Genomic DNA, 25,970 nt, shown 5'->3' with positions numbered 1-25,970 from the left:
CTTGCTAACAGTCATTATATGTGGGGGGCTGCCTATTCCTTTGGGGTATTTCTCTGAGGTAAGTCAGGCTTGTATTTCTATCTTCAGGCTAGTCAGCTCCTCAGGCAGTGCCGAGTTGCATAGGTAGTGATAGGCGCAATCCACTGCTGCTTATAGTTGTGTGAGGATAGATCAGGTACTGCAGTCTACAGAGATTCCACGTCTCAGAGCTCGTCCTATTGTTTTTGGTTATTGCCAGATCTCTGTATGTGCGCTGATTACTGCACGCTGTGTTGCCTGATTGCCAGCCATAACATGCACCCCCATTGATTTGATATTGATGACCTATCGAAAGGATGGGCCATCGTCATAAAAGTATTTCGAGTGTGAGATCGTGAGACCCAGAGAATGTCCTCTACAACTCGGATTTTATGGAAACTTCTCGGCCATTCAAGTCTATAGGTATCTGTAACACACAGATGCAAATCATAAGGCTTCTTCTCACTAAATCTGCTATTTAGTGATAACTTTAAATAAAAATGTGATCTTCCAGGGTTTTATTATTGGCTTGTAATTGAGCAGACCTCTTCAATAAAAAAAAATTGAAGATAAAAAAAACAGAAGTAAATAGGATGATACTTCAGGAAAAAACAATTGGTTCCTCTGAGATGGTGACAGTTACAAGGCTGCGTGAATCCAGCCTAAAGAAGAAGAAAGTGACCAATGCTGCCAATCAACATACAAGGGGTGGGCTTTACAGAAGAAAGGGTAGCTATTATTTCCGTAATGGAGGCGGTCAACTTAGCACATGTAACCTAATTTGCATAATGGACGTGACTTTGATTTTTGCATATTAGATCTCACTCTACCTCCAGAAGAACAAAGGTATGTCTGCTGCTTCCTCCCCAGGCTCAGGGGCGTAACTACAGTAGGTGCAGGGGTTGCAATTGCACCAGGACCCTGCAGACTAGAGGAGCCTAAAAAGTCCCATTGCCTCAAATAAAAACGCTATTAGTACTAGGGTGCAGTCAGACGGCCATATTACTCTAACAAGGATCGCATCACAATATTCTGACTGGTCATCTGCTCTCCTGACCGAGCATGACAGCATGTATATCTATGCAGCATCACGCTCAGGTCAGGAGAGCCGACGGTCAGTCCGAGGATTGCGATGTGATCCTCATGTGAGTAATACGGCTGTCTGGCTGCACCCTTAAAGAGAGTGAGTGACTGGAAGAACGGGCCTGCTGGGGGGATAAAGTTAATTTCCTCCTGGCGGTGGGGCTCTAAGGGCGGTGGCCGCACGGTGTCAGAATTACCCCATATCTAATCGTGAGTTTTTACATGGCAGGTGTTAGTTGGGTATCCTGTTGGACATTCTGCATTGGGGCCAAAAAGCTTCAAATTATGCCACTGCCCAGTATAATTAGTTTAAGGCCAAGTTCACACATTTAGTATTTGGTGAGTTTTTTACCTCAGTATCTGTAATCCAAAACCAGCAGTGGGTGATAAATCCAGAAGTGGTGACGTGTTTCTATTATACTTTTCTTCTGATTGTTCCAATCCTGGTTTTAGCTTACAAATACTGATGTAAAATACTGACCAAATACTGAACGTGTGACCGTGGCCTAATAGGGTTGTCCATCCTGTAAAAAAAAGAAATAGGCTTTTATTGATCTGAAAAAGTCCCCTGCAGATATTCGCCCATCCATGCGGCTCCTGGCACTGCTGCGGTGTCCCCCACCGGGACGATCAGTGGCCACCACAGCAGAGGAGGCGCATAGACATAGGTGGCGGCACTGACAATGGTGTGGTTGGCGGTGGCAGTGACAATGGCAGTGGTGCGGTTGGGGGGGGCAGTGACAATGGCAGTGGTGCGGTTGGGGGGAGCACCGACAATGGCAGTGGTGCGGTTTAGAGGGGGCACCGACAATGACAGTGGTGCAGTTGGGGGGGCACCGACAATGGCAATGGTGTGGTTGAGGGAGGGCACCGACAATGGCAGTGGTGCAGTTGGAGGGGGCACCGACAATGGCAGTGGTGCGGTTGAGGGGGGCACTGACTATGGCATTGGTGCGATTGGCGGGGGCAGTGACAATGGCAGTGGTGCGATTGAGGGGGCACTGACAATGGCAGTGGTGCGGTTGAGGGGGAACTGACAATGGCAGTGATGCGGTTGAGGGGTGAACTGACAATGGCAGTGATGCGGTTGAGGGGGCACTGACAATGGCAGTGGTGCGGTTGGGGGGCACTGACAATGGCAGTAATGTGGTTTGGGGGCAGTGACAATGGCAGTGGTGCGGTTGGGGGGGCACTGACAATGGCAGTGGTGTGGTTCGGGGGGGCACTGACAATGGCAGTGGTGCAGTTCGGGGGCACTGACAATGGCAGTGGTGTGGTTCGGGGGGCACTGACAATGGCAGTGGTGCGGTTGGGGGGGGACTGACAATGGCAGTGATGCGGTTGAGAGGGGAACTGACAATGGCAGTAATGCGGTTGGGGGGCACTGACAATGGCAGTGGTGCGGTTTGGGGGCACTGACAATGGCAGTGGTGCGGTTCGGGGGGCACTGACAATGGCAGTGGTGTGGTTCGGGGGGCACTGACAATGGCAGTGGTGCGGTTGGGGGGGGAACTGACAATGGCAGTGGTGCGGTTCGGGGGCACTGACAATGGTAGTGGTGCGGTTTGGGGGGCACTGACAATGGCAGTGGTGTGGTTCGGGGGGGCACTGACAATGGCAGTGGTGCGGTTCAGGGGCACTGACAATGGCAGTGGTGTGGTTCGGGGGGCACTGACAATGGCAGTGGTGCGGTTTGGGGGGCACTGACAATGGCAGTGATGCGGTTGGGGGGCACTGACAATGGCAGTGATGCGGTTGGGGGGCACTGACAATGGCAGTGGTTCGGGGGGGCACTGACAATGGCAGTGGTGCGGTTGGGGGGCACTGAGTATGGCAGTGGTGCGGTTGGGGGGCACTGACAATGGCAGTGATGCAGTTGGGGGGCACTGACAATGGCAGTGGTGCGGTTGGGGGGCACTGAGTATGGCAGTGGTGCGGTTGGGGGGCACTGACAATGGCAGTGATGCAGTTGGGGGGCACTGACAATGGCAGTGGTGCGGTTGGGGGGCACTGAGTATGGCAGTGGTGCGGTTGGGGGGCACTGACAATGGCAGTGGTGCGGTTGGGGGGCACTGACAATGGCAGTGATGCGGTTGGGGGGCACTGACAATGGCAGTGGTGCGGTTCGGGGGCACTGACAATGGCGCAGTTCGGGGGGCATTATTTTTCTATGTAAACAAAGGCTGGCCCCCTTCATTGATGAGATGCAGACACACGGCTCCTCTGTACGAATAACCTGGGAAATGTTGCAGCAAATGAACTAATTTCAGTAATGCAATGTAATATGAGGAGACGTCCCAGGCTACAATTATATGTCCCCCAAAACAAAATAAATCTAATTATTATATAATAATAATAATATAAGCTGACACCCTGGGAAGACTGTAGAAGATATGTAGAGTTCACTTTTTTCCCTTTGCAGAAACCTTCCCCCTCCCCCAAAGCTTCAGTGTAACAGAGAAAAGGCCTCTCACTTTTTTTTCTTTCTACAAGCAAGAGGAAGAGAGGGAAATGAAGTGCAGAAAAAAAATGACATTTTGCAAAAGTTCCCCACTTATGTACCACGTGACTCCCCCTCCTCAAGGAACAAAAAATAGTCCCAGCCTATGAAAACTAACGAAAAAAATCCTTCCGCAGCAAACGTGGAATCCTTCCACTTTTCCAGGTCGTCCCGTTGGACGGGCACACGGATTGAGTTGTGAGATAGAATAAAGGGTTTGTCTGTGAAGCTTTACGGTAACGGCTCGGCTGACGGAGGGGGAAGGAAGGAGGCAAGGACTACGTTGAGTGAAGCCGGCGGAGTGATCTGAGTGCTGGGCCGCGGAGGGATACGCGTCGTTGCTCGTTCGCCGACTCTCGCTGGGAAGCCATGATGGGAGCTTGAGCGTGCGGCGGCGGAGACATGAGACGCGGCAGGCGGGCTCCTGCACCGAGCACAGCGGGCCGTCCTGCACCGGCTGCGTAGCGACCTGGGGAGCCGGCACCGAGCGCCTGAGAGGAGGACGGAGACGCCGCTTTTACCCTGTGGAGCAGCACACCGAGCCCGGCTGGGGCGGAGGGGAGACCAGGGAAGGACTTGCACCCCGAGACTTCAGCAGGGCTTTCTACTTGGGAGTAGGCCGCATCCCCCCGCTTGTCCTGCGCCCCCTCCGGCCAGACTCTGGCCTCCCCCGGCAGCCCCCGGAGCAGCAGTAGGAGGAGGAGAAGGGGGCGGAGAGGGGACCTGAACGGCCGGGGAGAGGAGGCAGATCCCGGAGCCGGGGCCGCTGCTGCCCCCCACCAGCAGCACCTCTCAGCCCCCCTCTCCTCCTTCTTCCCCACCCCCAGGCTCCCCGACATGACCGCCATCATCAAGGAGTTCGTCAGCAGGAACAAAAGGCGATACCAGGAGGATGGATTCGACTTGGACTTGACCTGTATCCATTTCTGTGCAGCGCACAACTCCCCCCATCATCTCCGCTCTGTCCTCGCTCAGGCAGGGGGTGCTGTGCTGGGGTCGGGTCTCCCTATAATGGGGGATTAGACTGTAATCTGTCTATTCTCCCAGGGCAGAGCCAGGTGTCAGCGGTGACCATGGGGCAGATGGGATTCCTGCTCTTCCTGTCAGATCCCTTCTGGTGTGGCTGATAACAGCGGACAGTAGCTGCTTTCTGCTGGTGCTGTGGGCCCTGTTATCTGAATGCATTGCTCTATTCCTGTGCTGTTGTGGTTACTTTTCCTATCAGTTTACAATGTAACACTTTAGATTTTTCTTATTACAACTATTGTAGCAAAATACTTTCTTTGATTTGCAGGAGGCAGTGTTGTGTGTGTGATCCCTGTATGGGGGCGGATTTCATGCTTTGTGTATTATGTTGGAGGTAGGTTTTCTTTGAGGCTGTCTTTTTTTTTTTCCTTTTAAAGGGTCAGTGTAGTGGGCAATGATGTCTTGGGGGGTCCTATGTGACCTCAGGGTGCACAGTGGTAAGTGCCCTCTGATGCCATTGGGTTTCTGACAAGTTGCTTCTGTGTTGTCAATGCTGTAATGGGGGGCTTTCGGCCTTGTCGTGTACCAAGCTGATGGTACCATGTGAAAAAAAGTCTTGTTGGTTTTAGTATACTGGAGAGGAGCCTTCATGTACTCAATGGAAAGCATCACCCAAAAGTTCTGCAGCAGTAGGGTATGTGTCCACGTTCAGGATTTGGTCAGGATTTTATGCAGGTAAAATCCTGACCAATTCTGCACCTGAGGTCACTGGCAGGTCGCCTGCGGTGTAAGGACTTGCTGCGTTCTTAAGACGCGCCGCATGTGCGTTTTCGCGGGTATGCCGCATGCGTCTTTTAATGCATAGTGGAGACGGGATTTCATTAAATCCCCTCCACTATGCTGTAACATCTGGACGCTGCGGCTCAACATAGCGTCAAATACGCAGCGTTTCCTGAACGTGGAAACATACCCTAATTGTATAAATTTGCATTTCTGCCGCCCCCCCACCCTAAGGCAGCTTTTTTTTTTTAACCTGGCATGGTTGGCTTTGAACTGTTAAAACATTGTCCATATCCCTAGTACTAGCCTAAATTCTGTGTGCCGTTATTTGTGGTGATGTGGGAGGTCGGATACATGGAAGATGGTACTGGTTTGTATTTTTTCACTATGCACCGCACTCTCTGAATTTGGGCTTTTTTATTTTCTGCAGTTTAGTTTTTTTTTTTTTGGTGTAGGGCGCTTGCCTGTTCTTTTTTGGGGGGCAGATTAGTCTGAAGGTTTCCCCTAGGTGCTATCTGTGCCTATAGTTGTATGGTAGCAGGTGCCCTGTTCCGACCCCCCCCCAGTATTGAGCTGTGGATACATCCCAGTAATTAGACAGATGATCAGCTATTCCGTTAGACAACTGGGATTTTGCTATGGTTTTCTATGAATGGAACAACTTTTCCCATAAAAGGCTTTTACAGTATTGTATATCTTGCTTGTTTTTTGAGTTTTTCTTTTTCTATTCCCATAATTACACTGGTCAGATAGACTTGTCACTGTAGAGGCAAAGATTTTCGCCAGTACTGCAAAATTAGGGTGAAATTGACTTGGTGTACAGCTTATGGTGCCCAAATTCATAGCTGGAAAACCTGTTTGTGAGATTTCATACGTTAACACATGCTGATACTGAGATTGTGCTTCCGGACAATCATGGTGCATTGTATAAAGGTTATTGCATGGCAGAACCTTATCTGGCAGTCTGGGCCTCTTGTCTTTGCTCTGGGCATGGAGATTTAAGACTGATCTGTGGTTCAATATACACTTGAATGAATGGTGACACTTGCTCAATGCAGAGCAAGACTTGTCCCTCAGTTCGTTGGGTTTTTACATATTTTGTCCCGAGTTGTCGTCCTCTTTTTTGCTGCACTTCTCTTTTAGGGTGTTGGGTGCTCATGATGCATTAGTAGAAATGTTTTTTTTTAAACCATTTCATCCTCCGTCTGGGTTTTCAGTCTCTTCCAGATCATTCAGGGGCTGAGAATCATCCATTGTTGCTGAGGCCTAAGCTCAGTCACAGATCAGATTAAAATGAAAATTAAGACTGCACGTACAAGGATTGCATCAGACTCCTTGCAGTCATTTTTCATTCCCTTGGTGGAGGATAGCTGGTTGCTGTAGCTGTAATCCAGATACTGATCCCCCCCCCCTCTATTTAAGTGCTCGTTTCTGTGTAGGATATATCGTCTATTCACATGATTTTAGTCCCTTCTCCATTGGTGCTACTTGTCAGTGAATGAGTCCGGTGCACATCTTTTGAGGTGACGTCATAGTATTTCTTCCACTTTTCTCTCATGTCTATTGTGCACGCTAAATGGCGAGAGGGCTGCAATCTTACCAGTTGATTAATATGCGGCCATTTTAATGATGGGATGAAGAGAAGGGCCACGACTTATTCCAATTCTATTACCGTTTACATATTTTTGATTATACAGAGATTCATTTTTATTCTATCGGTGGTGTATTGTGGTCACACTAGTAATCTGTGTGTTTTTTTTTTTTTTTTTTTTTCCTTTCTCGATATCATGATCATACATATAGTTGTCAAAGTCGACTTCTGAATGTTGTACCGTGCCCCTGAGATTGGTAGCTAATCTGCCTGGCTAATGTGCAGAATTGAAACTCTTGCTGTGTGCACATCCTAGGTGTGTTGCCATTTCTGCATTATGTGATTACGTCGCAGCTTTAATGGATGAGATCATAGATTTCTGTGCAGAGAATCACGCTGCCTGTTTCACATGGCCATAGTCCGTCCTCAATACTTGTATCCACTATGCTCCTGGGGAACCCAACTTATCCAAGGAATCAATCTATAGTCAGGTTGCTTGAACCTCATAATTTTGGTTTGTGCTGTCATATTCTAGCCATTCTTTACAGGTCTGATGGAAAGCGTATATTCAAAGTGTGGAAGATTTGTTGCAGAAATGTCTTCAATGTAAAATGAGTTCCATACATGTGAATTTGTGCTTGTCTTCAGCACATGCATGGGTTATACTTTGCCCATGCAAATGTATGAGCCACTTACTTGCTGGATGTGTAATGCAAAGCTGAAGTAGCCAGGTGCTTATTGTGTTCAAATATTAGTTTGACTTTTTTTTTTCCTCTATTGCTGTCTATAATAAGTTCTTTACATCCGGCTTCTGTATTGCAGAAATGTCAGTACCATTGACAACATGTGATGTATACTGGAGGTAGTGTCTACAGTGCTGATCGCAAGGTAGCTCATACTGTATCTTGGAAGTCACACAGGAAGGAAAACCAAACATTTTTGCCTAGTGTTAAGTTTTTTTTTTTTTTTTAGATTGGTCTGAATGCAGAGACTGCTTCCAGCGTCAGCAATGATGACCCTTTAAAGAGAACTCAGGGTTTTGTGTCCTTGCTCTATTATTCCTCCTAGAAATTTGAGTAAATTGACAGCTGGCTGTTGCCAGATTGGGGGGCGGGAGAGATTGTCCCTGCACACAGTGACATTATTCAATTGGTGCCACTACTGTGGATCTACAACATTGACTTGTCAGCTTTTTCATGATTGTCCAGGAGGAATAACAGAAGGACATCTAAAATAGTTAATGGAAAATGCAAGCATTTATGGGGTAGGCGGAGTGGCCTTTTTAAAATGTACTTATTTTTTTTTTTCAGCAACTTGATTCTAAAACCAACAATGTCAGGTAACTGATGAACTGACCTCTTGTTACTGTACATTTGAGGTAGGAGCTTTTATTATAATATACAAAGGTGTTTCTCCTAGAATAATCAAGTTAAAATCAAAGATTATTTTCTGTTACGAAGCGAAATCTCCTTTTTTCTAGAAGTAGATACTTTGGTAATGCTGTAGGTGGTGGAGAATGCCACAGTTCCTGCTCTACAGATTCCTGAATGGATGGGTGTAGAGCGGCACCAATGCATGCCCCCTCTACTGGTTCATTTTTATACCTTTGTACAATACAGCTCTTTGCATGAGAATTTTTAATTTTGCTTCTGGAGCTGCTAGATTTGGTTACCGGGTTCGTGGTTGCTACATGGCTGATAGTAGTAGTACATGCTTCCTGACTCTTAGAATCATTTTCTGCCAAGGAGTAAAATAGGTACCGTAGGGCTCTCTATTTGTATAATCATTAGCATAATAGTCTGCGGCCCACCATTTTTTGTTTGCTTTTTTGCAAAATGCCATGACTCTTTTATTTAGGGGTATTAAATTTGTCTAAATTTAGTTCTCATTTAAGTCCCCGTTCACATGTTCAGTATATGATCAGTATTTCACATCCGTATTTGTAATCCAAAATCAAGAATGGAAAAGTCTGAGGAAAGGTATTATAGAAACATGTGCACCACTTCTGCATTTATCACTCAATCCTGGTTTGGTTTTTGCTGAGAAAAACTGTACGTGGCCGAAGAGTTATTTTCTTTTTTTCTTTTGTTATACATGTAGGAGAATTTAGTATAAAGGCTCTGCTTTACTGCTCCTAAATATGGCTGCTCTCAGGGAGACGTGCCTGACATCCCTCCTACACGTGATCTTGGCTGTAAAGCAGCCGCTCATTTCGTTTTGTGGTAATCTGTCTACTTTCCAAATAAGATATGAAATACAGAAAGCTACCCCCTTGTCACGCACATTTGGATGTCTTTTGGCCACTCGGACACTGCTGTATATAATTTGTAGTTAATTATAACTTTAGAATAACGTCTCTGGTAACCACGCAGGTGTTTTGTGCTGTTAAGACCCAGAGAATATTTTCAATTATATCTCTGATACATATCAGTAGATTGCATGATGGATCTGTGCGAAGCGTGCTCTATAGATAATTTAGGAAGTTGGCAAATTAGAGAAAAGCCAAGTATAAACTTATAATGAAACCCCTCTTAGGCCGTAGTTTTGCTGCCCTTTTCTTATCTTTTGTGCTTGCTAATAGTTTAGTCTCTCCCCCCCCCCCCCCCCCCCCAATATAAAATAAAAAATCATGATGCAATTTCTTTTAAGGTTTTTGCACCAAAAATGCAGCAAAAGCTGATACCTGCGTATTTGCTTGGTTTTTGCACTCAGGCTATGTGCACACATTGCGTATTAGCCTTAGGAATTTCTGGTGCGGATTCTGCCTCTCCTGGCAGAAAACACAGCTGCGGATTTGTCGAGCTTTTTGTGTGTGTTTGCTGCTTCTTTTTTTGCAGATTTGCTGCGTTTTTTACCCCTGCGGATTTCTATAATGGAATGGGTACAAAAACGCTGCAGATTCACAAAAAAATGACATGCTACTTCTTTTAAACCGCAGTGTTTCCGCAGCGGATTTTCCGCAACGTGTGCACAGCTTTTTTTTCCTCATTGATTTATATTGTACTGTAAATCAATTGCGGATCTGCAACGTTTCTGCACCGCAAAAAACGCTGCGGATCCGCAGAAAATCCGCAACGTGTGCACATAGCCTCACTTGTTGCTTTCTATGGCTGAAAAAATGCCGCAAAAGCGCTGAAAGAAGTGACATGCTGCAGTTTTCAAGAACACAGTAGTTTTCTTAATCAGTCAGGGAAAAAAACACCAATGTGTGTGATTAACATTTCGGGAATCTCATAGCCTTTGCTGGTACTGTAAAATGCAGTTTAAAACTTGCATTAAAAAAAGCAACATGTGTACATATCCTAAAGGCAGTAAAGGTGGCTGGTACGTACAAATTATAGTTGGGCTGGAAATGTCGCGGGCTACTTGGTCTGGATAAGAGGTGGTCATTTGGAGAGGTTTCACTGTGCATTTGTAGCTATGTAAGTACTCTGATTTGAGAGTCCTAAGCCATGATACCACTAGCCGAAAACTTTTTTTTTAATTTTTTTGCCATAGCAGTCTGCTTTGATTGTTCTGTTTTTAATGCTTGCTGGTTCCCCTTTTTATGGTACATTTCTTGGTGCAGATTCGAGGCATCATTTTTAGTGAAGAAATTCTAAGATTCTTCACTTAGAAATGCAATTTCATGCTCCCCATGGCAGCAGATAAAGGAATACCACACCAAAAACAGCTCATCAGGATCTCTAAATGCACGGTGGGCAGAACTTTCCTGAAATTAGATCCACTTTTCTTGAACAGTTAGGGCCTGTGCACACATTGACAAAATTGTAGAAACAACAAAAAGCGCAAAGAATTTGAAGGATTTCCTATGAGATTCCTGGACACTCATAAACATGTTGCTTATTTTTTCATTGCAGATTGAAATCTACAGCTCATCAATTCTGTGTATGCTGCAGATTTCGCCCACACTGAGGTAAAATCTGCATTAAAAAAATTACGTAAAACAGGCACATATTTTACACTGCGTTTATCCTGCCAAGAGATTCAGAAATTTCTGCAGCAAATACTTAGTGTGCGCACATACCCTTAATACATAGCTGACTCTCTGCACGAAAAACACCGCAAAATGTTTGTGAATGTGTGTGGCTGCATGCTTGTTTCCATCATTGAGGAATGTCATTTCATTCTGTACTCCTTCCTTTAGATTTTTATTCACTTTCCTCGCAGTGTGCCTATGATGGCAAGTGAGGCAATCATTCTTTTGTGTGTTAAGCATATAGCGCTTTTAACTCAAGTCCAGTAAGTGAGATGATCGAAAACGAAGTTTCCAGCGTGATTCCCATCTGTGCTGCTTTTTGATGTAGGAAATTAGTAGTACTTGCGGATTTTGCTGCAGCATTAGAAATGCATTAAATGGTGTCCGTCATTGTTGGTTACAGTGACTGCGCCATCATTTGGGTAGTGATTTGCAAATGTGATGTTGGAGTGGGCTTATTACATCTGTGTAATTGGCCCTAAGCATATGGCAAAATCTGAACCTGCAACCTGGGTATCAGGGAAGACTTCAGGTCAGATTCAGACCTTCTCAGACCAACCCCCCCAATAGTCAGTGCAAATAAACTGTAGCCATCAGTCAAAGCCGGTATCTACATCTGAGCAGTACGCTGCCATAACTGTATTCTTCATTATTTCATATGTAGGCCCAATACCATTTCCTTCACCGGATCTGCTACATTCTTTGTAGTGGCGCACACAACCTTTTTCTAGATCTTGCATTTCAGGTTTTTCAGAATGTACTGTTTAGCAGCCATTGAGACATGACTTTCCATTTCAAGAATCCATAATGGGTCATTCATAGAAGCTGGCCCTCTCGTCCTGAGAGCATAAAGAAAAAAGCATAATGTCTGATGTATGGAGGTTGTGTACTGGGCCTTACTCTGGCAAAGCCACTTTTATATTTTTAGTGGCCTGGAATAAATCTCAACTTAATCCATTCGGATTTCTTTGCTGTCACTGGTTGTGCCCACTTCTGCCAACTTTGTGCCATTGTGAACATCTGAACAGTAGATATGTTTGTTTCCAATTATAAAAGAGAACATAGAAATACCTTCTAGTATAGCAATGGATGTAATTAAATGGAACCTGTCCCCCCCCACTCCCCAGGCGGTTTTAACTAAAAAAAAGCTGCACTAATGCTGCACTCTGTCAAGGTGGCGCTTTTAGTTTGGGGTCCCTGCCAACGCTGAACTATTCGTTTTTATAATTTGCCCCTCATACCTGTACTTTTCCCCCAGGACGCCTCCCAGCCATCACTCAGGCCCTCTGTGAGCCGGGCGCCGTCTCCACTTCCATTATTAACGTCCCCAGCGCCTGTGCTTTAAGTTCCCATCATATGATGGGAGTCGAAGGGCAGCGCAAACTGCGTGCCCGAAAAAAAAACTTACAGCGCAGGCGCCGGGGACGTTAATTAAGGAAGTGGAGGCGGCGAACGGAGGGCCTGAGTGATGGCTGGGAGGCGTTTGTGTCCGATGGGGAAAAGACATGCCCCGGACAGACTACAGGTATGAGGGGCAAATTATAAAAACGAATAGTTCAGCGTTGGCAGGGACCCCAACTGAAAGAGCCACCTTGACAGAATGCAGCATTAGTGCTGCACAAGGTGGCTCTTCTAGCTAAAAATGCCTGAGGGGGGTTCCCTTTAACAACTCCAAAATGTTCAGTCAATGTATTTCTGTATAAGAACAAGCGTAATTATATTATGGATGTGTGCTGTCTGCTATAATCTGACAGCACTGTGAACAATGCAGTTTGGTAGGGCTTTTTAGATAATTTTTTTTTTCCTGTGACACGGTCCATATTCGAAAAAAAAAATAAATCATCATATGTCAGATGAGTCTCCTATTCAATTCTGTTGGTTAAGAAACAATCAGGTCTCGTGGAACGCTTCTATTGCATCTAAATTTTACAGATACATTGCAATTCTTAAAATATGAAACTGAGTAGATTGTAATTTTAAACTGTTGATGTATAAAAACATGTAACAAAATAGACATGCAGATGGATGAAGGTTGTCTAACTTTTCTGGCATTTTTCATACTCTTGTTAGGACCCAGCCTTAGCCATATGATGCGTCTGTAATGGAGGGAATGTAAAATTTGGATTTGAAGAAGTCCTGCATGATATGGCATGTGTGTTTCACGTACAGCAGCCTGTATTGTCTGCACTGATTACTGATAGCGCTGACAGGCTACAGGCTGCCATAAATGACATGACTATTCAGCAAGACTTGTCTGGCATTGGACATTGTGGCAGTCTTGTAACTCCGATTCTAAGATTAGCCATGAACATTAGATGAATGGCAGATGAACCTGGCCCTCCCCTAAAGGTTGATGTTTGCCGGTGAAAATCATTGTCAAACCTGACCATATTGTGTTCTCATAGGTGATGAGCCAGCAGATGTGTATGATGTGAACACTGAGCATTTCTTTTCATGTGTGTAGGAGTCAGTAGTAAGCCGAATGAGCTACTTTACTCTTGGATTTACTTGTTCTACAGTCCTAAAGGCCAAGTTCACCCTTCCGTTTGCACATTCTGCTTTCTGTTCCTCTTGGAGGAACAAGCAAAAGGAATTCGTATGAAAAACTGAGCGCTCCAAGGATAGTGTTCAGCTATTCCCTTCAGTCTCAGATGAATCGAGCTGAGGTGCCATGCGCTGGAGTCCCTTTCTCAGGGTCAGCGGGTTTCCTAGCATTTGGCCCAACAGTGATTGAAAAGTTATTTCCTATCCTTTGTGTAGGGGATAACTTCCAAATTTGGTAAAACCTCTTAAGTGTGTGTGGGGATTTGTTGATCACTATAGTATTGTCAGGTTATCCATCGCTTGTGCTTCATGATGACTTAATTGATAACCTTCTTAACCCCTATTCCGTCCGATGGCAGTACCCCCGCTTTGATTTGGGCTCCGGCGGCGGTGAGCCCGCTTCAAAGCTGGGGCATGTCAGCGGTTTTGAACTGCTGTTTTGAGCTGTTGGAATTGTGATCCACCTGCGCCTGTTAGTTAAATGCTGCTGCCAAACTCTGATAGCGGCATTTAACAAGCGGTTCTTGCCATCTGGCCGGAAATGCGCTTGCTGGTGACCCCGTCACATGATCGGGGGTCATTGGTGCATCAGCATGGCAACCAGAGGTCTCCTTGAGACCTTTATGGTTGTTGATACCAGAATGCTATGAGAGCCACTCAGTGGTTGGCGCTCATAGCAAGGCTGTAATTCTACTACATAGGAGCGATCTGAGCATTGCCTCTAGCAGATCCAAGTTCTGGCATGCCAAAAAAAAAATGTTTTTAAAAATATGAAAAAAATAAAAGTTTAAATCACACCCCCCTTTCGCCCCATTCAAAATAAAAATAATAGTAATTATTTTATATAGCGCTAACATATTCTACAGCGCTTTACAGTTTGCACACATTATCATTACTGTCCCCGTTGGGGCTCACAATCTAAATTCCCTATCAGTATGTCTTTGGAATGTGGGAGGAAACCGGAGTACCCGGAGGAAACCCACACAAAAACACGGAGAACATACAAACTCTTTGCAGATGTTGTCCTTGGTGGGGTTTGAACCCAGGACTTCTGCAAGGCTGCTGTGCTAACCACTGCGCCACCGTGCTGCCCATAAAATCAAACATACACATATTTGGTATCGCCGTGTTCAGGATCGCCCGATCTATCAATAAAAAAAAAAGGATTAACCTTTTAAAATTAGTTTTTTTTGGTTGTCGCAACAATTCAATAACAGGCGATCAAAAGAATGTATCTGCGCAAAAGTGGTATCATTAAAAATGTCAGCTCGGCACACAAAGTAAGCCCTCACCCAACCCCAGATCACGAAAAATGGAGATGCTACGGTTATCTGAAAATTGCGCAAATTTGTATTTTTAATTTTTATTTTAAATTTTTTTTTTTTTTTTTTTACCAAAGTTCAGATTTTTTTTTCACCACTTAGATAAAAAAGAACCTATACATGTTTGGTGTCTATGAACGTGTAATGACCTGGAGAATCATAGTATCAGTTTTAGCATTTAGTGAACCTAGCAAAAGAGCCAAACAAAAAACAAGTGTGTGATTGCACTTTTTTTTTTGCAATTTCACTGCACTTGGAATTTTTTCCCCCCATTTTCTAGTACACGACATGGTAAGGCTACGTTGACATTAGCGTTTCCCGACGCAGCGTCGGGAAATGCAGCGGCGACGCATGCGTCATGCGCCCCTATATTTAACATGGGGGACGCATGGACATGTGTTGTGCTGCGTTGTGCGACGCATGCGTTTTTTTTGCCGCAAGCGTCGGGCAAAGAAAACGCAACAAGTTGCATTTTTTTTGCGTCGAAATTTTGGCAAAAAACGACGCATGCGTCGCAAAACGCAGCGTTTTTGCGTGCGTTTTTATTTGCGTTGTGCGTTGCGTCGCCGACACAGCGGCGCACAACGCAAATGTGAACGTAGCCTTAAACCAATGGTGTAGTTCAAAATTACAACTCATCCCGCAAAAAATAAGCTCTCACATGGACATATTGACAGAAAAATAAAAAAGTTATGGCTCTGGGAAGGAGGGGACTGAAAATGCAAAACCGAGAAACGCTCCGGGGTTAAGGGGTTAAATATCTTTTAAGCTTTTGCAAAAATGAATATGGAACCTCCTTGATATTAAAGATAAATTTGTAGAATATTTATTACTGTTCACCTTGAGTTTAGTGTCACTACTGCATACTCAGAAGTTCCTCCCTAGAATTGTGGCTATATTGAGAACTGGATGTTCTCATTCTTTATGACTAGTAGCGTGTCACATAAGACCCTGTCAGTACGGATTGGGTTGTATGAGACTTCATAGGGACACACTGCCTTCTAGCCCCAACTTATAAAACACAATTGTCGGTTTATGCTGGGGTCGGATTTATGAAACACTTTAAGTATTACAGTGCAATTCCTCCCCCCCTCCTCTCCCCCACACACACACATACACACACTTTTTCTTTTACATGACTGCAGCACGATTTAATCATGTGATCAGTGGCTTTAAAAAAAACAAAAAAAACAATGCAACCTTCATTTTTGAAGAGAAGAATGGGCTGCGTTAGATACTGCGTGGGCTGCCTTAGATACTGGGTGGGCTGCGTTAGATACTGGGTGGGCTGCATTAGATACTGGGTGGGCTGCGTTAGATACTGGGTGGGCTGCATTAGATACTGGGTGGGCTGCGTTAGATACTGCGTGGGCTGCCTTAGATACTGCGTGGGCTGCGTTAGATACTGCGTGCCTGTGCAATATATATTACGTGGCTGGGCAATAGCAATATATTACGTGGCTGGGCAATATACTACGTGACCTGTGTTATATACTGTGTGGGCTGTTATATGCTACATCTCTTTGCTATATACTATGTGGCTGTGGTATATATTACGTGGCTGTGCAATATACTACATCGCTGTGCTCTATACTACGTGGCCTGTTATATACTGCATGGGCTCTGCAATATATACTACGTGCCTGTGCGATATATATTATGTGGTTGTGCAATTACGTGGCTGGGCAATATTTTATGTGGCTGTGGTATATATTACATGGCTGGGCAATATACTACATCGCTGTGCTCTATACTACGTGACCTGTGTTATATACTGCATGGGCTGATATATACTACGTGGCCTGGGCTATATAGTACGTGGGCTGTATGCCACTTGGCTGTGCTATATTTCTCTGTATCTGTGCTTCATGAATCGTGGAGTTGGAGGGCCCACTGAGACTCTCTTGCCCGGGGCCGTCAAAAACTTGGAGCCGGCCCTGGCTTCACTGATTGGTCACGCCCGGCCGCGAACAATCAGCGACAGACGCAGTGTATAAATTGCATTATTCTGAAAACTTCATAAATAAACTACATACATATTCTAGAATACCCAATGCGTTAGAATCAGGCCACCATCCAGTGTAAAATTAAAGCTGAGCTCAGATCCCCACTGAAAGTGTCGGCACGTTTCAGTGATATACAATTGTTTTAGAGGTTGGGGAAATCCCTGAAGATACAGAAAGCAATTCAGTTGTACATAATGGCACTTGCTCTTATAAAATTTAGGGGGAAAATAGAAGAAAATGACTTGTGGTTTGCATGGGAATGTTTGGTACGATCCCTACTGTTAGGCTACTTTCACACTAGCGTCGGAATCTCCCCGTCGCAATGCGTCGGGGAGAGATTCCGACGCTAGCGTTTAACGCATTGCACAATGGAGGCAGCGGATGCATTTCTCCGGCGCATCCGCTGCCCCATTGTAAGGTGCGGGGAGGTGGGGACGGAGTTCCGGCCGCGCATGCGCGGTCGGAAAAAGCGGTCCGTCGGGAGCAAAAAACGTTACATGTAGCGTTTTTTGCTCCCGACGGTCCGCAGAAGCACGACGCATCCGTCGCTCGACGGATGCGACGTGTGGCAATCCGTCACAAATGCGTCGTCAATACAAGTCTATGGGGAAAAAACGCATCCTGCAAGCACTTTTGCAGGATGCGTTTTTTCTGCAAAACGACGCATTGTGACGGATTGCAGAAAACGCTAGTGTGAAAGTAGCCTTACATAGTGCGGATGAAGTGGCTTTGCCTTTGTGTATCGCCAACATGGAGTTTGTGTAGCTGAGGACAGCTGTGGGCACTTGTAGCTGTGACCGTGTAATTTGATATGTTTTGACCTTGCTTCACATCTGTTGTCTGCCTTAGAAACATGGGTCATTGATGCTTACTAGTCAAGGGATTGTGTGCAGATGCTGACAGTTGGAAGGCAGGTATCTGTGACACTGGCCTTTTCATTGCATTGGGTCTCCCTCTGCTATTTAATAGAAGAGATGACTCTGCCAGCGGTCTATATATAATTACATGTAGTAGGGTGGCAGAACTGTGCAGGGCAACCAAGGCATAGAAGGCCTCCAAAGTAATGCTTGGAAATGAGCTGTGTGGGTTGTAGATGGCAGGTGTCATGCTGCAGCTCTTAAACGCCCTGTGCTGCTGCGGTTGTCTATTTCTCTGCTCATTACTCTAGCAGGGAAATGGCAGTTTTCAGTAAGTTTAAAGGGGTTATCCCACCGAGAAAATTTAATTTTAATCAATAGATTTTGGAATAATAATTTCCATGATTGGATGCGTTTAAATGAAATGTTCCTGTGCTGAGATACTCTTGTAAATGTGCCCCTTCTGTGTACTGTGTAATGGTTGTCTGACCGTACAGGGACATGGTCTGATCATACCTTCAAGTTATTGTGTAGAGAAACTATAAAAAGCCCTGAGCGACAGCGCTGCTGTGGTCAAAGCATGACCGCTGCATGTGAACACTGTCTTAAAATAATTATACAATGCTGCATGCAATAGAGTACACCCACCATATTGCCCAGCGGTGACACAATTTGATATCAATACCTTGTGGCCATGGGTCATGATGGTGGACATCGTTTTAAACGCATTCCGCCAACTCCTGTGCAATAGACCGCACAATGACCCATAATAGCCAGTGTGCTGCAGCACATGGACAGGTCTCTACAGGAACCGATTGTCCGTCTGCAAGAAAAAAAGTAAACTACAGTATACACTATGCTGGTCCGTCTGAGACTGTGCCCATGTTGCGGATTTGTGTGCAGATTTTTCTGCACCGTTTCTGCAAAATCTGCAGGTAAAACGCACTGCATTTTACCTGCGGATTTACCACGGAATTCCTGCAGTTCTTGTGCAGATTTCACCTGCGGTTTTACACCTGCGGATTCCTATTGAGGACCGGGTGTAAAACGCTGTGGAATCCGCGCAAAAAATTGACATGCTGCGGAAAATACAACGCAGCGTTTCTGCGTGGTATTTTCCGCACCATGGGCACTGTGGATTTGGTTTTCCATAGGTTTACATGATGCTGTACGCCGCATGGAAAACTGCTGCGAATCTGCAGCGGCCAATCCGCTGAGGATCCGCAGCCAAATCCGCAACATGTGCACATACCCTAACTGACCAGGATATGCATGCAATATAAAAGCAACTTTTGCACCTATCCACAAAGCGGAGGAGCACGCAGAGCCCGTCACTTCTGCTATTTGCGGATGTGACTGGCCCGTTATTCAATACGGCTGTCTGGTGCCGGTCTACAACAAGATGGGCATTTGCCAAGCGCACATGAACAGTGAGACAGCTTTCAGCTGCTGTCAGTTGTGAATTGCGCAGCTCATTAGGTCGGCGAGGAGTTTGGCCGCACCACGGCCGCTATGTGGAGATGCAGCCTAATAGAAAACTTCAACAGATGGCATGTGGATTTCATGATATTAGCCAAAGCCTGGGTTGTTCGTGCTTGTTTTATTCGTGATTAGTTGGTCCATTTATGATGCAGCATACTGTCAAATTCTTAATCCATTTTCCTTGAACATGTTTGATCCACAAGTGCTCTTCACTATTCATGACGGGAGATTGAAACGGGCATTCTTCGAAGAACATCTCTAGGAGAGATTCAAGCCAAAAAGGATTATTTCCTGCCCCAGGATCTAAAGTTTAGAATATAACAGTGCTGTTTTCAAGTACAGTCACTTCAGAAATGAACTTGGCAGACACCATGAATGTATCCCCTATGCTGAAAATACCAAAGGCGTTTTCCTTGGACTGGTTGTGGCAGTCGGAGCACAAAGTGCTCACTGTTGAAAGAGGAGATACTGCCGAGAGTCTGCACCATAGCTGAGAACAGACATAGCTTTATTCCCTTGTACTGGGGATTTAACTCCTTTCTCTGCAGACCTGAAAGAGTTCACTACTGGTTCAGTGCCCAGATGCCCTTTTTGGCTTTTGATATTTCTCCACAGTTTCTAAAATGTATAAATGCCCCATGATGTGTTTTTGGTCTAGTTTTAGCATATTGGTTTCAGGCCGATGGAATCTTTCCTAAATCTGGCTGGTAAATGTGAATATTTGTGGCTGTATCCAGGGTCTTTATTTTGTTTCTAGTTTTACACATTGTTCAGTTTCAGTGATGATCGCGAACTTTGTTGGAAAAGGTGCCGCTGCCTCCTGTCATCCTGGCACGGCCGCCTTGTTTCTGTTGCCATTAGATACTGAATTGGTTGGGGGATGCGATTTGATGCAATCGTTTGGATGTTATATTTGGTGCCCAAGGACAAAGAAAGAAATGGCTTGTAAATCCATAAAGGGAATATCCTTTAAAGGGAATCTGTCATTTGCTGGAGTAGCCGGGGACCGAAGGAGCACCAGTACACCCAGAAGTACATGGGCAATGCTGGTTTTCACAGCAAGCGAGCATCAGATAAGGGGGAAAAAAAAGTATCCTTGGAGGGTTTTACACTGCCCCAGCCTGCAGTACTTCTCCTTGCAGGACAAATCATACTGACCGAATCCCTTAAAGTTTTTAATGGGTTACACAAATACATTAAAAAAATCCCATTTTGAACTTAATATTTGCTGTATCCCAGTACAGAGAGGAAACTGTGTATTGTAGGATTACTTTATCTGAGGCCTTGATATGTCATAGGGATATTTGTGGTATTTTCAGCTGAATGAAATTTCTGCAGAAAATGCTGAAGAGCTACAGCAAAGTCTTAATTTGGTGTAGATTTGCTTGCACACTGATTAAATAATAAAAACAATACTCGCCTACCCTTGACCTCCTTCGATAGCCTGGGCCCCTACGGATCTCTGTAGCCATGTCACCAGTGCAGCTTGTGATTGGCAGCAGTTTGTCGCACCCCAGGAGGTGTAGATTAGAGGCTGGTGGGGATATATATATATATAATCTATCAGAATGATTTTATTTAAAACCACGTATACTTGCAAACTTTCTTTAATTGTTGAAAATTCACAACAGGGGTTACCAATGCACATGCTGCTGAAACAACCCCTTCTAGAGGCATGGAAGTGGCTATGAACGTACTTTTATACCTGTATACCTGTCATAGAAGGCAGGATGTCTGATTAACTCCTTAACAACCAGAGGTGTTTTTGCATTTTCATTTTCTGCTCCCCTTCTTCCCAGAGCCATAACTTTTTTTATTTCTCCGTCAAAATGGCCATGTTAGGATTAGTTTTTTGTGGGACGAGTTGTAATTTTGAAAGACACCATTGGTTTTACCATGTTGTGTACTGGAAAATGAGAAAAAAATTCCAAGTGCGGTGAAATTGCAAAAAAAGTGCGATTCCAGTTTTTTTTGTTTGTTTTTTTTTATATACCATGCTCACTTAATGCTAAAAGTACCATTACAATACTCCAGGTCATCACGAGTTCATAGACACCAAACATGTCTAGGTTCTTTTTTTCAGTGGTGGAAAAAAAAAATCCAAACTATGGTTAAAAACAAAACAAAACACCTTTTTCCAAGACCTGTAGTTTATTGCAATGTACCAGCGACCAAAAAACTGATTTCTGATGTTTTGAATTTTGCCGTTCAGCAATCAGGTAATTTTTTTTTTATATTGATAGGGCAATTCTGAATGCAGTGATACCAAATATATCGGTATATTGTTTTTTTTGAATAAGACAAAAGTGGGTGATCTGAACTTTTTTATTTTTTTAAATATTTTTTCAAACTATTTTTTACTTTTTGCGTGCTTTAGTAGTCTCCATGGGAGACTAAAAGCTGCACTATTTTGATCGGCTCTGCTACATACAGTCTTATCAGATCGCCTGTATGTAGCAGCAATGCACCCATTAACCCCCACCTGGATGGATAGCGATTCCACCTATGGCTGTTTAAAGGCACATGTCAACTGTTGAAAACAGCCGACATATATGCCAGGAAAGATGTGGGCTCTGTTCTTTTTATCAGGGTACATTGGTCTCTTGTGCATGCTGATAAAGTTTAGTGCCTGAAATAATAATCTGATTCAACTTCATCATGTTTTGGCATCAAAAGCACAGTGATACCTGCGGTTTTTGCACAACCCATTGCTTTCAAAAACTGAAAAAACGCTGAAAGTGACATGCTGCATTTTGCAAAAACGCAGCTTTTGACAAGTCAGGAAAAAACCCTTAAGGTGTGTGCATGAGATATCTGAAATCTCAGACTTTGCTGGTACTGGGAAACGCAGCTGAAAATTAGCATAAAAAACCCCTCCAAATGCAACTTGTGAACATAGCCCAATTCTGCTAACTGCACAATGTAGGCTTACTGCTGTAAGTATCGGGGAAGAGGAATTTGTAACATATTTAAAAATGACAATTATGTAAGTGTCATTAAGCATGCCTTCACTTTCAGAGGGTGTGTTGTTTTTTTTTTTTTTTTTTTATTCCTTTAAATGGACTTCTCAGTAGTCCAAATTATTTTTAATATCCCCTCCTCCACCTATCAAGTTCCATTAATTCTGTGTTAGAATTATTTTTGTTTAACTTTTGCACAGCCTTCTGGTTTCCTGAGCAAACGAACCTAATGCACTTGCATAGAAGTGTCTGTGTCTTGTAGTGTAAGATAGGATCTTGGAAAAGCAGGAAAAGTTTTTGAGGAAGGAAGATTTAAGAACAAGGCATTAAATGAACATTTTTTAGAATGGCTGGCCTCCCTTTCTTGGTAATTGTTATGGAATGTCTTAATAGGCAGTTGCTGCAAATGACAAGAGAAATAAGTTTCCCATAAGATGTCTACGCTAAAATTTCAGCCTCTTCTTTTCGTTTCCTTGTTCAATTCAAATTTGATAAGTATATGACCTTCCTACATCCTCAAAGACTGTTGTATAAGATAAAAGGATCCTGACAGTGGATGCATGCTACCTAAACCAGGGCAGCATGTAGCAGACATGGACTGTGATTTCATGGGTGACTAGGTGAAAAGATTGGTCCTTGGCAGCCCGGGCTGTGGTGTTGATGAGCCAAACTTCTGACTCCTCAATTTACCTGACCTCTGACCCCACAGCACTGCCTGACTACTGAGCATGAACAAAAAGTGCAGCACAGATTCATCTCCGCTGAAAGCTGGGATCCTTAGATCAGGAACAGAACAGACCTTATTAGGACAGTCCTCCTTTTTAAAAGTTTTTTTTTTTTTTCAGTACATTTTGCAGAAGGTACTTGGTTACACATGTGACTAATAACTGTGGCTTAGTAGTTGGGTGGTCTAAGCTGTAAAGTTAGTGGTCACCGTACACTTGTATGGGTGTAATGTTTTTAGACATTTGTGAAATATCCACACCAGGCTGGTTTCTGTGCTGCTATTGAAAGTGCATAAAAAGTGGCACATGCAAAGCCACCTTCACATTCACTGCACCTGTGAGATTGGCTTGGGATGCGTTTTTTAGAGATTGTCAACTGTTCTTTCTGATGATTCCTTCATAAACGTGTGTATGTACATTGTATATGGTGTGGAGGGGGCCGAGGATCCGAACAAGCCCGATCCGTCTCTTGCACATTTCAGTTCTCCTGTGGTTTATGGTAGCCTATATGTGGCTGCAGTTTCTCTCTCTCTCTCTCGCCTGGAAATCACAATGACTGCCTACTTTCATTATTGCAGTCATAGAAAACTTATGTCGATTGCATCACCTTTTTTTTTTTTTCTCTCTCTTTTTCACTTGCACTTTAATATCAGTAGTGAAAAAAAACAAAGCATATGGAAAGGAGTAAAGGTACCGTCACACTAAGCGACGCTGCAGCGATACCGACAACGATGTCGATCGCTGCAGCGTCGCTGGAGAGCTGTCACACAGACAGCTCTCCAGCGACCAACGATCCCGAAGTCCCCGGGTAACCAGGGTAAACATCGGGTTACTAAGCGCTGGGCTGCGCTTAGTAACCCGATGTTTACCCTGGTTACCGTTGTAAATGTAAAAAAACAAACACTACATACTTACATTCCCGGTGTCTGGTCATGTCCCTCGCCTTCAGCTTCCCGCACTGACTGAGCACCGGCCGTAAAGTACAGCGGTGACGTCACCGCTGTGCTGTGCTTTACGGCTGGCCGGCGCTCACCAGTCAGTGCGGGAAGCAGAACGCCGGGGGACGTGACCAGACACCGGAATGTAAGTATGTAGTGTTTGTTTTTTTACATTTACAACGGTAACCAGGGTAACCCGATGTTTACGCTTAGTAACCCGATGTTTACCCTGGTTACCAGTGAAGAAATCGCTGAATCGGCGTCACACATGCCGATTCAGCGATGTCAGCGGGAGATCCAGCGACAAAATAAAGTGCTGGACTTTCCCCAGCGACCAACGATCTCCCAGCAGCGGCCTGATCGTTGGTCGCTGCCACACATAACGATTTCGTTAACGATATCGTTGCTACGTCACAAAAAGCAACGATATCGTTAACAATATCGTTCAGTGTGACGGTACCTTAACTGAGGATCAGGATCAGATTGTGACCTGGTTTGTTTGTAGTCTAACTATGGAGACGCATTGGCCTGCATAGAAGCAGTAGACAAAGGTGGAAGGTCTTGTTTTTTCAAATTAAGAATTATTTGGATTTTAATGCAGTAAGTAGATGTTGATAGTTATTTAGTTTACTTGCAAACAAAATTTGAGTTTACATTTCTGATTTGTTTTAAATTGAATGTCATTATAGGAAGAAAACAGCAGTTGTAATGGTATCGCAGGGGTAGATGGGACGTTATCAAATGAAATCTTTATTCAGGATCTCAGGTTCTGTGTTTCACATATAGACAAGACCAGTACTCCAGGCTTGCAGAATAATAGGAGCACAACTCCATGGGCATTTATGTTGCACTGGCCCTCAAGTGATGCATTATAAATTAAAGAGGTGAGGGGGTAGGAGCGGCATTCCAGTTTGGAGAAAATACATGGTTATAATCCAAAAAAGAAATGTATCATTTGGCTTCATCTTAGCCTTCTTTTGAAAGGCTAAGAAAAGCCAAATCAAATTGAAGTGCTGCCATTCCGTCTTCTGACATGTCTGACTTGGTGTAAGGAACTAGAAAAAAAAAATCTGACCGTAAAACACACAACCTACCAGGAGATTGTTCTTGTGCTGACATCTTCTATTTGCTAAACAATGATTCCTACTCTCCATAAGAAGGAACCAGAGTTACCAGGCAAAGTAGTAGCTGTAACCCATCTCTATATGGACTAAGTGTTTTGACTTCATGGGCTCATTTACTTGTTTCCCTCTGAATCTCTTAAAACTAATAAGACAATGCACCATTTTTTCTCTACTAAATATGAGATTGGCACAGATTTTCCAATTTCAGACTTCTCTCCCACAGTTCCAGCAGCTCTGCTTTCACGGTTATGACAGTCGGGGCTTCCTTCCAGTGTCTTGGGGTCTGGCTTACATTTATTAGAGGTGCAAGTTACTGACTGGCTTCTTTATAGCTGATAAAGAGACTGAGAGGGGCTGAATGTCAAGCTAATGAACTTTATTTGAAAGCTGGTCCCCCTAATCATGTCAGTTCAGATCCCCACCCTCGCTGTGACTGTTGGAATGAGCAGCGAAACAGAGCAGACAGGCCCGCCAGGGTGGGCAGGGGGTAATCTTGTATTCTGGGAAGGATCCTTTAAAGTCCCAGGCTACCAACATGACGCCGTAGGTCTTCAGTGCTGTACATGTGTCGTGTGAAATAATGTTATTATTGATGAACTTGTTGGCTTCCTAAATTGTAGTAATGAGCAAATTTGGAGACTGGTTCTTGATCACTAATTTTATAGGGTTCCAGACATTCCATCATGGTACTCTTAGAATGCACCTGGTTACAGGATATTTTTATTGATAGTCTTGGAAAATTAGGCATGGTTGTATTTTGGTCTAATAGTGGATTTGATAAATGGGGAGAGATTGTTCTAAACTGAAGAAAAAAAGATTTGTTTTATTTTCAAAAGAGACATTAAAATAAGCTGAAATCTGGTAGCCATAATCAGTTAAGGTACCGTCACATTTAGCGACGCTGCAGCGATCTAGACAACGATCCCGATCGCTGCAGCGTCGCTGTGTGGTCGCTGGAGAGCTGTCACACAGACAGCTCTCCAGCGACCAACTATGCGAAGTCCCCTGGTAACCAGGGTAAACATCGGGTTACTAAGCGCAGGGCTGCTCTTAGTAACCCGATGTTTACCCTGGTTACCAGTGTAAATGTAACAA

At 44.3% G+C, this 25,970-nt stretch overlaps 1 protein-coding gene across 1 annotated transcript in view; it reads left to right on the top strand.

The window, feature by feature from the left end:
- Positions 1-3,949: 3,949 nt before the first annotated feature.
- Positions 3,950-25,970, top strand: part of PTEN (phosphatase and tensin homolog) — an 80,138-nt gene continuing 58,117 nt past the window's right edge. The window contains exon 1 of the mRNA XM_069753520.1: positions 3,950-4,517. Coding sequence (XP_069609621.1) covers positions 4,439-4,517 — 79 coding nt within the window. The 5' untranslated portion in view covers positions 3,950-4,438. The remainder of the gene's footprint in view (positions 4,518-25,970) is intronic.

Source organism: Ranitomeya imitator, chromosome 2 (assembly GCF_032444005.1).
Source record: "Ranitomeya imitator isolate aRanImi1 chromosome 2, aRanImi1.pri, whole genome shotgun sequence".
In the NCBI taxonomy this organism is placed as follows: Eukaryota; Metazoa; Chordata; class Amphibia; order Anura; family Dendrobatidae; genus Ranitomeya; species Ranitomeya imitator.
Note: the sequence above shows the minus strand (reverse complement) of the source record. Positions and strands in the feature narration are given on the sequence as shown.